This window comes from Hyperolius riggenbachi, chromosome 8, assembly GCF_040937935.1.
Source record: "Hyperolius riggenbachi isolate aHypRig1 chromosome 8, aHypRig1.pri, whole genome shotgun sequence".
NCBI lineage: Eukaryota > Metazoa > Chordata > Amphibia > Anura > Hyperoliidae > Hyperolius > Hyperolius riggenbachi.
This window is the reverse complement of record NC_090653.1, coordinates 84,077,662-84,092,337: the sequence shown is the minus strand read 5'-3', so window position 1 is coordinate 84,092,337 and position 14,676 is coordinate 84,077,662. Positions and strand designations below refer to the sequence as shown.

Here is a 14,676-nt window from a genome sequence, read left to right as displayed (position 1 = left end):
GCCCTGGGGGATGTGAGTGAGTGAGTGTTTGTTTGTGTTGTACTTACTGAGAGAAGCCATTCACCCTAAAACCAGACCATCCACACAGGAAAAAGGTTATCTATAAGGGGGGCAATAAAGATTCTCCAGGAAGTTTCTCCCATCCTAGTTTTAAAGATAAGGAGAGTGTAACGATTGTGGAACTTTCTCCGTGTGCAGCACACAACGCGTGCGCTGATACGGCGGAAATCTTCCACAAGCGTATAATTGCAGGCACCCAGCAAAAGGTGCTACGCACCCGTAGAGGGAAATTCCTGTCGGCAGATGGCGCTGGGGAGTGCAGAGGAACCAATCCTCTGTACCTCCACAAATGCCAGACAGGAATTTGTACGAAGCGCAGAACGCAATCGCAAGAGAGGCGATTGCGAATGAAAACGAGCAAAGGGACAGGTTGTATGTGTGTGCGCCAATCCAGTCGCCACCCCGCGACCGCGCACACACAACAGCAGATATGAAATAGGAACGCGATCGCGAGAGGTGCGATCGCCAGACGTGACATAAGGCAGCTCAGAACAGAATACGAGGGTAGCAAAGGCACAGCAAATAATACAATGAGAAGATGCGGAAAATAACAAACGCTAGCTAACCGCGAACACCGCACTCATTTGCAACAGTGCACACGGTTATGCGCGGTCTCCACGTGATAAGCACAATAGAGACAAGCACGCCTAACTAACCATCGACAGACAAACATGAAACAGAGGACGCGAACGCTTGCTTAACGGTTACCTCACCGAGCCTCCAGCAAGCGGTCGTAGCAGACAAGACAGACATACGAAAACAGGGACAAGCGAGAGATGGGATCCACAGCACTAGCAAAAGTGGCTAGCGCGATCCAGGTACAGAGTAGCAGAACAGAAGGATCCACAGCGCTAGCGGAAAGTGGCTAGCGCGATCCAAGGAGACAGAACAGAAGGATCCACAGCGCTAGCGAAAAGTGGCTAGCGCGATCCCAGGAGACAGAACAGAAGGATCCACAGCGCTAGCGAAAAGTGGCTAGCGCGATCCAAAGAGACAGATCAGAAGAGATAGCTGGTAGCAACCGCTGCACCAGCTATACTCCAAGAACAGAGATCAGAACCATTTCCTGTCGACCACCGTTGGGACAGGACAATGGCAACAGAACAAACAAACAGATAAACAATCCTAACTGCACTAGGAAAAACCTGCCTAGCGCAGATTCAGGAATTACTCTAAGCTGATCTTCAAACAGAGAGTAAGGCTGACACCCCACCAGGAGTGTTACATAGGACGAAATCCTTATGAACAGCAAAGCATAGTGGGAAACACATAGTACTTATAGTACACGCCTCCAATGAATGTGGCCAGGCAATTTGCATGACAACGTATGCAAATTCCTCAGCAAGCACAAGCTGCAAAACTGACAGAAGCTCTTCTTTCCATAGTCCTGCAGCATGCAAACCTACACAATGGTCAAAAAGCTGCCTGCCTGAACAGGCAGCTGAGCAAATCATCACAGTACCCCCCCCCCCCCCTCCAGGGTCGAATTCCAGACGACCCTCAAAAGTGCTATTAGCAACAGACTCAAACTGAAGACTCATGAAGGTCGGGACAGCCCGACAAAGTCCAATTCCAGAGTCAGTCCACCCGAAACCGACCTCATCGGAAACAGAAGCCACCGAAACATGCCTATCAGCACTACAAGTCTCAGCGTAACACCCATCAGGACTGTGGATACCAGAGAAGAAGCCACCGAAACCCTCCAGACAAAACCCACCACCTTCCAAGGAGCGTCTGAAAATACCAAATCTGCCACAAAACCTGTTCGAAGTGTCCCTTACAACACAAAAGCCACCGTTGATCTTATCCAGGGTACCAAGCAAAATTTCTCCCGGAATCTCCCAGAACCTTTTGAAGCTCCACAGAGATCCCAAGAGGGCAGAACAATTACCAGGCTCACATGGAGAACTATCAAGAACCCCTATGGAACCAATGACAATTCCAGACTCAGAATTACGAGGACACCCATCAAGATCAAGACTTTCAGGGACCACTTCTGGGCATGCAAGCAGCCAGGCTAAATCAGAACATGTCTCCACCGAGGAAGCATCTGAGTATGCTGGTAACCGAGGCACACTTGGGCTTCTGGGTCACAGAGCACATTGGGGTACACCAGCACAGGAGAAACCTCAGGACATGTTGGGGAACTGCCAACCTCAGAGTCCGACACGAGGAAACCAAAACCAGGACCGGGCAGAGAATCATCACGAGCAATGGTCTCAAGCACTGGACTTTCAAAAGAAGACTCGGATTCAAATTCGGAAATTTCTGTGACTGCAATATCATCATTGACTACACATGACTGAAGCTCAACCAGAGCTGAAAAGGTAGCCAGCAAGGCAGCAATGCCTACGGAAGAGGGCAACACCTCAGAAGGACTTGGGGGCAGGAGACATCTCCTACAAGTTCTGCACCCTTTGGGAGGAACTCGGAGACCTCCAGAACATCAAACAAGACCTCAGGAACATCATTTTTCAAGTTTTCTAAGAAGGATTCTGTACTGTCCATGTTACAGGGCAAAACTGGAACTTTATTTTGTGAACAGGGCAGATGTCCCAGGGAAGGTTCCACCATAAACTGAGACTGAATTTCATCATCATGAGCGGAACGTACAGGAATATTCACTGGACCACACACTGACTCCCTAACTTTAATCTCGCTGCACCCAGAATTCTGCGTAGCAGTCAAACTAGCTTGCAACTCCAAAACTGCAGAAAAACAGGTAAAAATAGCAGCAATACCTAGACGAGCCTCTAGGGGCAGGGCAGGAGATATTGTACAAGGCAATATTGACTCATCCAGAGTACAGGGTGGAGAGTCAGAACTTTCTTCAAAGCAAGAAAGGGACTCCCAAATGTCAGTGTGATTGGACATCATTTTGTTATTCATGGTACAGGGCAGGCTCAAAGAAACTTTCTCTGGACCCAGCAGAGCTGTTTCAGAGTCAGATTCGCAAAACCGAAGCGCTGTCTCACTCTTAGATTCGGCTAACAATGTCAAATCCGAGGAGCCAGAACGCAAAACCTGCGAATCAAAAATCGCTTTAGGTTGTGAAACTGACGCTTCCATAGCGCAAACCTCCGCGATCTGCGGAGCAGACTGCAAGGCATCTAGGACCGAAACACTGGAGCAACTGTCCCCAGGCAACGGGCCCTTACAGGTGTGAACAGGGTGAGACAGAGACTCATTTGCAGAAGAAATAGCGACATCAACAGGATAAACTTTATTAGGCATATTAATTTTACTTTTGACGCTGCATAGTCGAGGAATTTTCCCCATAGCAGGGTCACAGACGGAAGATCTCAAAGATCTGTTTCCAAATGAAAAAGGATCCCACACATCCTTGAGGAAACCGGCAGACTCATGCCGATCACAATCTGCAGGAACATCCGAGAAACAGGCATCAGATCGCACAGATTCAAACTGCACACTGTCAGGAGAGAATCCTTCAGGATTCGCACAGAAATCAACCACAGCGGCATACTCATTCATTTCAGATTGCACAAAGTCAAGACTCACATGCTTTACCCCAGAAAGGCAGGAACAATCATCCGACAACGATGTCTCTTTATTGGAATCAATTGGTTGGTGTGTGTGCAACTCATCCAAAATCGTTTGCCATACATAGATCACCAGATCCACATCATCCTTCTCACATTCATCGGAATCAATCAGAAGGTACATAGAATCGAGACAATCATTCAAGACATCTTCGCTTTTTGCGATGTAAAAATCGCAAAAGGCTTTCCAATCAAAATCGAATTACTCCAGCAAGGCCCCAACATCCCAGGAAGCAAATGGGGGTTCAAACAAGCCAGTATCTAGATAATCTCCATATGGGTGGAGTTCAGGAACAAGAACAGATTTTTTAACTGCTTTAATATAGTGTGCGATCCTACCTAGAAAAGGATCCACATAAGCTTTGTTTGGATTGGGGCAAAAAACCTGGAAACTGATCAGCAGATGCATTATAAACATCATTATCATACTTTTTTGAAATGGTTTTGCCCATTTCAGACTTGACAGAAATAACCTCTTTATTTGTGGTTGCTATGGGCAACGGATCTTTCCGCTGGGAAGCTTTCCTAGATCTTTTACGTTTAGACTAAGAGGCTTTGGATGGCTGCTTTATGGATGAAAGAGTAGATGGAACAGCTGATTGAGCTGCTGACAACAACTCATTAAGGGGGTATGGTAATTGAGGTAATCTCAGCCAATTGAGAATTAAAAAGGCCAAGAATTCCAGGGGTCTTTGACTCAGGGTGGTATGATCTAACACATCATAAGCCCACATTGACATTTCACCCCCCAACAGAATGTAGACCATTTGGGGGGCCCAGGTAAACACTGGGGTGCATTGGAATTCAGGGTTCGCTAACAGTTTCGTACACTCAGACAAAAATTCGTCTGCTGATTCAGGTTCAAGTTTTTTAAATCTCTTAAAGATACAAGAGCCATATTCGACAAAATCGTACAAGTCGGAAATTCTGTCTACACTGGGGTTTTGGGTTGGGCTGTTCATACTGTAACAATTGTGGAACTTTCTCCGTGTGCAGCGCACAACGCGTGCGCTGATACGGCGGAAATCCTCCACAAGCGTATAATTGCAGGCACCCAGCAAAAGGTGCTACGCACCCGTAGAGGGAAATTCCTGTCGGCAGATGGCGCTGGGGAGTGCAGAGGAACCAATCCTCTGTACCTCCACAAATGCCAGACAGGAATTTGTACGAAGCGCAGAACGCAATCGCAAGAGAGGCGATTGCGAATGAAAACGAGCAAAGGGACAGGTTGTATGTGTGTGCGCCAATCCAGTCGCCACCCCGCGACCACGCACACACACAACAGCAGATATGAAATAGGAACGCGATCGCGAGAGGTGCGATCGCCAGACGTGACACAAGGCAGATCAGAACAGAATACGAGGGTAGCAAAGGCACAGCAAATAATACAATGAGAAGATGTGGAAAATAACAAACGCTAGCTAACCGCGAACACCGCACTCATTCGCAACAGTGCACGCGGTTATGCGCGGTCTCCACGTGATAAGCACAATAGAGACAAGCACGCCTAACTAACCATCGACAGACAAACATGAAGCAGAGGACGCGAACGCTTGCTTAACGGTTACCTCACCGAGCTTCCAGCAAGCGGTCGTAGCAGACAAGACAGACACATGAAAACAGGGACAAGCGAGAGATAGGATCCACAGCACTAGCGAAAGTGGCTAGCGCGATCCAGGTACAGAGTAGCAGAACAGAAGAATCCACAGCACTAGCGGAAAGTGGCTAGCGCGATCCCAGGAGACAGAACAGAAGGATCCACAGCACTAGCGAAAAGTGGCTAGCGCGATCCCAGGAGACAGAACAGAAGGATCCACAGCGCTAGCGAAAAGTGGCTAGCGCGATCCAAAGAGACAGATCAGAAGAGATAGCTGGTAGCAACCGCTGCACCAGCTATACTCCAAGAACAGAGATCAGAACCATTTCCTGTCGACCACCGTTGGGACAGGACAATGGCAACAGAACAAACAAACAGATAAACAATCCTAACTGCACTAGGAAAAACCTGCCTAGCGCAGATTCAGGAATTACTCTAAGCTGATCTTCAAACAGAGAGTAAGGCTGACACCACACCAGGAGTGTTACATAGGACGAAATCCTTATGAACAGCAAAGCATTGTGGGAAACACATAGTACTTATAGTACACGCATCCAATGAATGTGGCCAGGCAATTTGCATGACAACGTATGCAAATTCCTAAGCAAGCACAAGCTGCAAAACTGACAGAAGCTCTTCTTTCCAGAGTCCTGCAGCATGCAAACCTACACAATGGTCAAAAATCTGCCTGCCTGCACAGGCAGCTGAGTAAATCTTTACAGAGAGGAACAGATCCCCTCATAAACTCATTAGGGCCCATTCACATTCCTGCCTGTCCTGAGAATACCCAGAGATATGTCCCTGGCTTAATGAGCTTTTGATATCTCATTTCATAGTAGTCCATAATTCGAGTAGTAGTCCATAACAACTCACAGTGCGCCATGCGACCAGCGCAGCACACCTTCTGAGACGTTAATCGATCATCTAGTCATCTCCCAGCCTGAGATATCGATTACATAGGCAGGGAAGGTGGCACTCCAAGCGAGTTTGATATCGATTGGTTCAGCACATGATGACGGAATGTAAAATATTGGGTTTTATATGATATGTCAGATATCCGCTGAGTTATGGCATACTTGGATAAACTGCCAATTCTGTCCCTCAGACAATAGGGCGGACTTCAGCAGCCTGAAGTCAGATTGTTACGGGTGGAGCAACATCTCTTGTTACCATCCACACCCTCTGGCATAGAAAGGGTTAAAACCGACTGACACTCAGCCTGGAGAGAGAGACCCCAGCCATCCTGTACCATCACGGATTTGGGCTGGATGATAAAAGGATTAATACCCATTCCACAGAACTTTCCAGAATTGTACTACATATCTTCTGTGGGACTTACCGCAAAGGACACGGTAACTTGACAAACTGCTCAGACTGTAATCAGCTATTATTTTCATATTGAACCCTTATTATTTCTGTATCAATTTGTTTCTATTGCTATATTTTGTTCTGCATTATTTCTTTAAATAAACGATTAAAAAATCGTTCGTCTAAGTGCTGTTCTTAAACAAATCTCCAACAAAAAGAATTCACATCTTCAAAGAGAGACATGTTACCATAACTGTTTGATATTAAATATTGTTAGTTTTGCTATCTCTAGAAAGGTTGTCAAATTAACCTTTTTTCCTACAGGATTTAGCTAGAGTTAAAATTAGCGCATTCGCACGCTTTTATTGCGGATTGGTGGCAGCGACCTGGCCTCTCTATGAGAGCACAGATTGTATCGATTGTATATACAATCGAAATTGGACTGTGTGTGGACTCACCAAACCATCCAAAAGGTTACTTTGCCTGCAGTTCTGACTGTCTTCAGGATTCCCTCAGGGTCTGAGGCGTTATGGTAAACTGCAGCAAAGGGAACAGGAATTGGTGGGTGACTGCGCATACGTCACAATCTGCAAGTATTGTATTCAGGATTATAGAAGCTACAGCAGAAGTTGCCTCCATAATGCGTCACTTTAGGACAGTAAGTGAGTGCAGAAATCATGGAGCACTTTTGCCAAGTCAAAAAACCTTCTTCACATCAGTAGCAAAACCAAATGTGAGCAGTGTGTGTGCGTGTGTGCGTGCATGCGTGCGTACGTACTGCAGTCACATTACACAGCAGACCCTTGTTACTTCTCATATTTGTTTTTACTGTTTGGATTTTCATTTTTTATACATCTTAATATGAAATAAATATGTTTTCAGACATTTGAAATAAAACCAATGCTGATGCTTTAACCTCCTTGCCGGTCTAAAAAATCCGGCAAGGAGGCAGCGCCGCACTTTTTTTTATTTATTTTTTTTTCTAAATCATGTAGCGAGCCCAGGGCTCGCTACATGATAGCCGCTAAGCGGCGGCATCCCCCCACCCACTCCGATTGCCTTCGGCGATCAGAGTATGCAGGGAATCCCGTTGAGAACGGGATTTCCTGCAGGGCTTCCCCGGTCGCCATGGCGACCGGGCGGGATGACGTCACCGACGTCATAGACATCGTGACGTCAGAGGGAACCCCGATCCGCCCCTTAGCGCTGCCTGGCACTGATTGGCCAGGCTGCGCAGGGGTCTGGGGCGGGGGGGGGGGGCGGCTCGGCGTGTAGCGGCGAATCGGCGGCGAGCGGCGGCGATCGCGTACTACACGCAGCTAGCAAAGTGCTAGCTGCGTGTAGGGAAAAAAAAATTATGCAAATCGGCCCAGCGGGGCCTGAGAAATCCTCCTGCGCAGGTTACCCCGAGCTGAGCTCGGGATAACCGGCAAGGAGGTTAATAAAAACAAAATCAATGGGCTTGATTCACAAAACGGTGCTAAGTGTTAATACGCTGTGAAAAGTGCTATGCGCAAAATTTTGCGTGATAAAGTTTTTCGTGCATAAAAATTCGTGTGTGCGCGTTAACAAAAAATTTTCGCGTGTTAACGGTCGCATTCACGTGATAAATTCGCGTCAACACGCGAACGTTAATGCGTGAAAAATTCCCGTTAACTTTTTGCACGCAAAAATCTTTTTTTCACGCGACAACACGCTATTAGTGTTGGGCGAACACCTGGATGTTCGGGTTCGGGAAAGTTCGCCGAACATGGCCGCAATGTTCGGCATGTTCGGGCCGAACCCCGAACTCCCCGAACATCCCGCTTTTGGGGGCCCTATGGGGTCGCAGGCATAAGGGGGGAGTATGCCCCGATCGCGGGGGGGTCGGAAATTCCCCCCACCCCCTCCGCTAGCGCTCCCCCCTCTGCCCGCTTCCCCATACAAAAGTTTCAGGAAGTACCGGTCCGGTGGTAGTGGGTGGCTGGCAGTGGGCGGCACTGTGAAGTGAGTGACTGAGGAGGAGGAGTCCGGAGAGTGACGCGTTGAGGGAGGCCGGGCAGCGGGCGGTTCAGCAGTAGTACAGTACTACTGCTGAACCGCCCGCTGCCCGGCCTCCCTCAACGCGTCACTCTCCGGACTCCTCCTCCTCAGTCACTCACTTCACAGTGCCGCCCACTGCCAGCCACCCACTACCACCGGACCGGTACTTCCTGAAACTTTTGTATGGGGAAGCGGGCAGAGGGGGGAGCGCTAGCGGAGGGGGTGGGGGGAATTTCCGACCCCCCCCCCCCCCCCCCCGCGATCGGGGCATGCCTCCCCCCTTATGCCTGCGACCCCATAGGGGGGCAGTATTCGGCCGAACAGGGCCCTGTTCGGCAGAACAGGGGCCCTGTTCGGCCCTGTTCGGCGGCCAATTAGTAGTTCTGGGCGAACCAGAACTTAAAAGGCCGAACACCATCAGGTGTTCGGCCGAACTCGAACATCACCCGAACAGGGTGATGTTCTGCAGAACCCGAACAGTGGCGAACACTGTTCGCCCAACACTACACGCTATGTTTTAAAAAATATACATTTATTTAAATATGCATGTGTCTGTTTCTCTCGCCGTTCCCTCTGGTCCCAGTAATTACTCCTTAAAAAATTGACTTGTTCCTATCAGTCCACAGAACACTACCACAAAAGTTTTGGGATAGTGTTCTGTGGACTGATGAAACAAAAATAGAACTGTTTGGGCCCATGGATCAACACTATGTTTGGAGGAGGAAGAACAAGGCCTATGAAGAAAAGAACACTTTGCCTACTGTGAAGCATGGCGGGGGGGTCAATAATGCTTTGGGGCTGTTTTGCTTCTGCAGGTACAGAGAAGCTTCAGCGTTTGCAAGGAACCATAATTCCCTTCAGTACCAGGAGATATTGGATGAAAATGTGATGCAGTCCATCACAAACCTGAGGCTTGGGCGACGTTGGACCTTTCAACAGAACAATGATCCCAAACATACCTCCAAGTCCACTAGAGCAGGGGTCCCCAACCTCTTTGGACCTGGGGACCGCTTTGATGTAAGACATTTTTTCCAAGGCCCGGCAGACCCGAATGGGGAGAAATAAAGTGCACTGCTGAACGATACTTCATCGCCTTCCTGCATAGCAACACAGCGCGTCATCAGCTACTCAGCTGACACGCATCTGTGCAGCCTGGCCCAGAGTAAACGCCCAAGGGGATTAAGTCCTGATCCACAACAGGTGACATCGGTTGCTAGTGTGTATCCAAGAGCAGGAATCAGATTTTAAACTTACCTGGGGCTTCCTCCAGCCCATATACAGCTATGCATGCGCAGAAGAGCCTGACTGGCGCAACCGAGCCAGATTACCGGGGTTGATTGTGGTCGAACGGAGTGGACAACGAGGGAGGCAGCGGTGGTTATGGGGCTGGAGGAAGCCACAGGTAAGTATAAAATCCCTCTGATTCTAAATATATGGTGCTCAGGTCAGGGCTGTAAGCAATGTGCTTCTGTAATTGTAGAAGTGAGAGCACTGAACTGTGACTGGAGGAGATAGTACATAAACAGGTCAACGGCAATACAGGGAAGTAGGGTGGGGGAAGACACAGACCCCAACTTATATAATGGGATAAGCAGCGCTGCTTGCCAAATCCTGCTGCCAGCTGGGGGGAGACGCAGGCACTAGTAGAGAGAATTTCAGTCAAAGCTCTGCACTTTTTCATCTACAGTTCAGAAGCAACCAGGCAGCACAGGCTGCCTCGGTGACACAGCCTGTCACTCAGCATGCACGGATCTGTGCATGCTGAGTGACAGGCTGTGTCACCGAGGCAGCCTGTGCTGTGCACTGCTTGTCTGATCTGTTTGCTTTTGAACCTTAGGTGAAAAAGTGATCTGAGTGACAAATTCCCTCTCCTACTGCTTGTGTCTCTCCCCAGCTCAAGCATGGCAGCTCGTTCCCCTTCTATTCCCCTCTAACGAAGCATGCTAATGTTACCTGCTGGCTGCCGGGGAGGCTGGACTGAGGAATGTCGGAGATTCGTGACTGCCCTGCTCCAGCACTAGGCTGTCCCACTCTTGCAGGCTGTTTGAACTGGCCGGGGTTGTGTGGGCGTGCTCCATCGACTGCCTTTCTCTTTCATTGCGCCAGAGCCTCAGTGATTGATGGGAGGGAGGGACAGAGGAGGAGATACATGTTTTGGCTCAGGGACCAGCCTCTGTCTACCATCAGCTGGCTTCCGGGTAGCGAGATTGCTACATAACAAAGTTACAGCTGCGTTACCAGTGAGTCATAGCCGCAGCTGCACAGCAGTGAGGCAGGGGACCGCAGCCCAACACAACATGTCCTGCGGCCTGGTATTGGGCCGCGGACCGGTGGTTGGGGACCCCTGTACTAGAGCATGGTTGCAGTTTAAAGGCTGGGACATTTTGGAGTGGCCATCGCAGTCATCAGACTTAAATCCGATTGCGAACCTCTGGTGGGACTTAAAGAAAGCAGTTGCAGCACGCAAGCCTAAGAATGTGACTGAACTGGAGGCTTTTGCCCATGAAGAATGAGCTAAGATACCCATAGATTGCTGCAAGGCACTTGTGTCAAGCTATGCTTCATGTTTAAAAGCTGTTATAACTTGAAAAGGGTGTTGTACTAAGTACTAAGAATGAATGTCACTTGGGGGTTGAATAAAACTGATAATGATGTGAGCACAGAAAAGACATTTGTGGTTATTTCATTATAAATGTTATGTTATATTTGTCGGACTTACAAGTGCCTCTTTGATTTAATTGTAAACAAGATGACTGAAATGATCAAAATAAATGTCAAACTGGCCAAAGCACTCAATTTCAGTGGGGGTTGAATAATTTTGAACCCATACTGTACCTTTGTGCTTACCTTAGGTAGCTTTTCCCTGGGGTCAGGTGTCCTTAAAATAATCAAACTCCTTTAATGGTCATTATTTACTTCTTACTTCTCATGGTGTATACAGTGGTGTGAAAAACTATTTGCCCCCTTCCTGATTTCTTATTCTTTTGCATGTTTGTCACACTTAAATGTTTTTGCTCATCAAAAACCATTAACTATTAGTCAAAGATAACATAATTGAACACAAAATGCCGTTTTAAATGATGGTTTTTATTATTTAGTGAGAAAAAAAAAACTCTAAATCTACATGGTCCTGTGTGAAAAAGTGATTGCCCCCCTTGTTAAAAAATAACTTAAAGGATACCACAACTGACATGTGGCATAATGAGATAGACATGGGTATGTACAGTGCCTAGCACACAAATAACTATGCTGTGTTCCTTTTTTTCTTTCTCTGCCTGAAAGAGGTAAATATCAGGTATGTAAGTGGCTGACTCAGTCCTGACTCAGACAGGAAGTGACTACAGTGTGACCCTCACTGATAAGAAATTCCAACTATAAAACACTTTCCTAGCAGAAAATGGCTTCTGAGAGCAAGAAAGAGATAAAAAAGGGGGAATTTCTTATCAGTGAGGGTCAAACTGTAGTCACTTCCTGTCTGAGTCAGGACTGAGTCAGCCACTTGCATACCTGATATTTACCTATTTCAGGCAGAGAAAGAAAAAAAGGAACACAGCATAGTTATTTGTGTGCTAGGCACTGTACATACCCATGTCTATCTCATTATGCCACATGTCAGTTGTGGTATCCTTTAACTGTGGTTTATCACACCTGAGTTCAATTTCTGTGGTCACCCCCAGGCCTGATTACTGCCACACCTGTTTCAATCAAGAAATCACTTAAATAGGAGCTATCTGACACAGAGAAGTAGACCAAAAGCACCTCAAAAGCTAGACATCATGCCAAGATCCAAAGAAATTCAGGAACAAATGAGAACAAAGTACTGTAATTGAGATCTATCAGTCTGGTAAAAGTTCTAAAGCCATTTCTAAAGCTTTGGGACTGAAGTGAACCACAGTGAGAGCCATTATCCACAATTGGCAAAAACATGGAACAGTGATGAACCTTCCCAGGAGTGGCTGGACGACCAAAATTACCCCAAGAGCGCAGAGAAAACTCATCCGAGAGGCCACAAAAGACCCCAGGACAACATCTAAAGAACTGCAGGCCTCACTTGCCTCAATTAAGGTCATTGTTCATGACTCCACCATAAGAAAGAGACTGGGCAAAAATGGTCTGCATGGCAGATATCCAAGGCGCAAACCACTTTTAAGCAAAAAGAACAGTAAGGCTTGTCTCAATTTTGCTAAAAAAAAAACATCTCAATGATTGGCAAGACTTTTGGGAAAATACCTTGTGGACCGACGAGACAAAAGTTGAACTTTTTGGAAGGTGCGTGTCCCGTTACATCTGGTGTAGAAGTAACACAGCATTTCAGCAAAAGAACATCATACCAACAGTAAAATATGGTGGTGGTAGTGTGATGGTCTGGGGTTGTTTTGCTGCTTCAGGACCTGGAAGGCTTGCTGTGATAGATGGCACCATGAATTCTACTGTCTACCAAAAAATCCTGAAGGAGAATGTCCGGCCATCTGTTTGTCAACTCAAGCTGAAGCGATCTTGGGTGCTGCAGCAGGACAATGACCCAAAACACACCAGCAAATCCACCTCTGAATGGCTGAAGAAAAACAAAATGAAGACTTTGGAGTGGCCTAGTCAAAGTCCTGACCTGAATCCTATTGAGATGTTGACCTTAAAAAGGCGGTTCATGCTAGAAAACCCTTAAATAAAGCTGAATTACAACAATTCTGCAAAGATGAGTGGGCCAAAATTCCTCCAGAGCGCTGTAAAAGACTCGTTGCAAGTTATCGCAAACGCTTGATTGCAGTTATTGCTGCTAAGGGTGGCCCAACCAGTTATTAGGTTCAGGGGGCAATTTCTTTTTCACACAGGGCCATGTAGGTTTTGAGTTTTTTTTTCTCACTAAATAATAAAAACCATCATTTAAAACTGCATTTTGTGTACAATTATGTTATCTTTGACTATAAGTTAATGGTTTTTGATGAGCAGAAACATTTAAGTGTGACAAACATGCAAAAGAATAAGAAATCAGGAAGGGGGCAAATAGTTTTTCACACCACTGTATGTACAGGAAGACTAAGACCAAAATAAATCATATAAACAAACAAATAAAAATTGCTGTGCCTGTAGCTATCCTATTGTTAAGCCATTGTACATGCATGGATGTGCGCACACAGGTTCAATACTTTGCACTCCAGGTATCACTCATATCTCTGGCTGTGATTAGTACCTTTGGATGGAATGTCCTTGTTTTCTATACACACTTGCAGAGACACACACAGAAGACTGATGACTGCCACAGACTCAGTCAGTTAATGTACTACAAACTAGTTAGTACTTGTATAATTTGCATGCATTACAAATGTCGAGTTTCTTAATTACTCTGAGCAAATGTAAATGAAAATAAACAAAATCCTTTAAAGGGTTATTTCTCTTCTTAGGTAAGCGAGTGTGCTCTGGAGAAAGTCTGGCCCGCATGGAGATCTTTATCTACCTAGCAATCATCTTGAAGAACTTCACACTAACCTCCGAGACTGAATTCACAGAAGAAGACATCAAACCAAGAAGGACAGGCTTCGCTAATGCCCCCATGTCATATAAGATATCCTTCATCCCTCGAGCTGTATCACTGTAGAAGATTGTTTGTTTGAATTGTGGAACATCAGGCATTTTTGCTGCATGTTGCTCGAGTCTTTCATTTGTCGTAGTCACGTAGTGTGATGCAATGCTGTGCTTTTCAGAGGGATGTTCATGTACTGTACCCCTGAGTTGGGCGGGAAATTATTGAATAAAACCCTTGTCGGGCTAGATTACCTCCTTCAGAGTCTCCAGATGGTGTTTTGTGTCGTCTGTCTCCTAGTCCCTTCAGTTTCCCGTACCCAGTCCTTTTATATCCCCACCCGCCCTCCAAGAAGTTCATTCAAGCAATTCTGAATACGAGCTTGTGTATGAGCGCTTATTTTCACTGTACATGTGGGGTTTGGAAATCGCTTCGGTGCTGTTCAGTATCATGTGGCCCCGCTTGGGGGAGCTTACAGAAAAGTATTAGACAGAGGCATCCAGTCAATTACTTACAGGACCAGGGACCGGAGGGACCCCAATAATAACAAGCACCATCAGGATAATTAGGGGGAGGTAATCTAGTCCACCATGGGATCTTCCCACAAGAAT

At 46.8% G+C, this 14,676-nt stretch overlaps 1 protein-coding gene across 1 annotated transcript in view; it reads left to right on the top strand.

Annotated features, from left to right (window-relative positions):
- Positions 1 to 14,185, top strand: part of LOC137528991 (cytochrome P450 2G1-like) — a 69,870-nt gene extending 55,685 nt beyond the window's left edge. Inside the window, exon 9 of the mRNA XM_068250839.1 lies at positions 13,947 to 14,185. Within this exon, the coding sequence (XP_068106940.1) occupies positions 13,947 to 14,140 (194 nt within the window). The 3' untranslated portion in view covers positions 14,141 to 14,185. The remainder of the gene's footprint in view (positions 1 to 13,946) is intronic.
- The last annotated feature ends 491 nt before the right edge of the window (positions 14,186 to 14,676 follow it).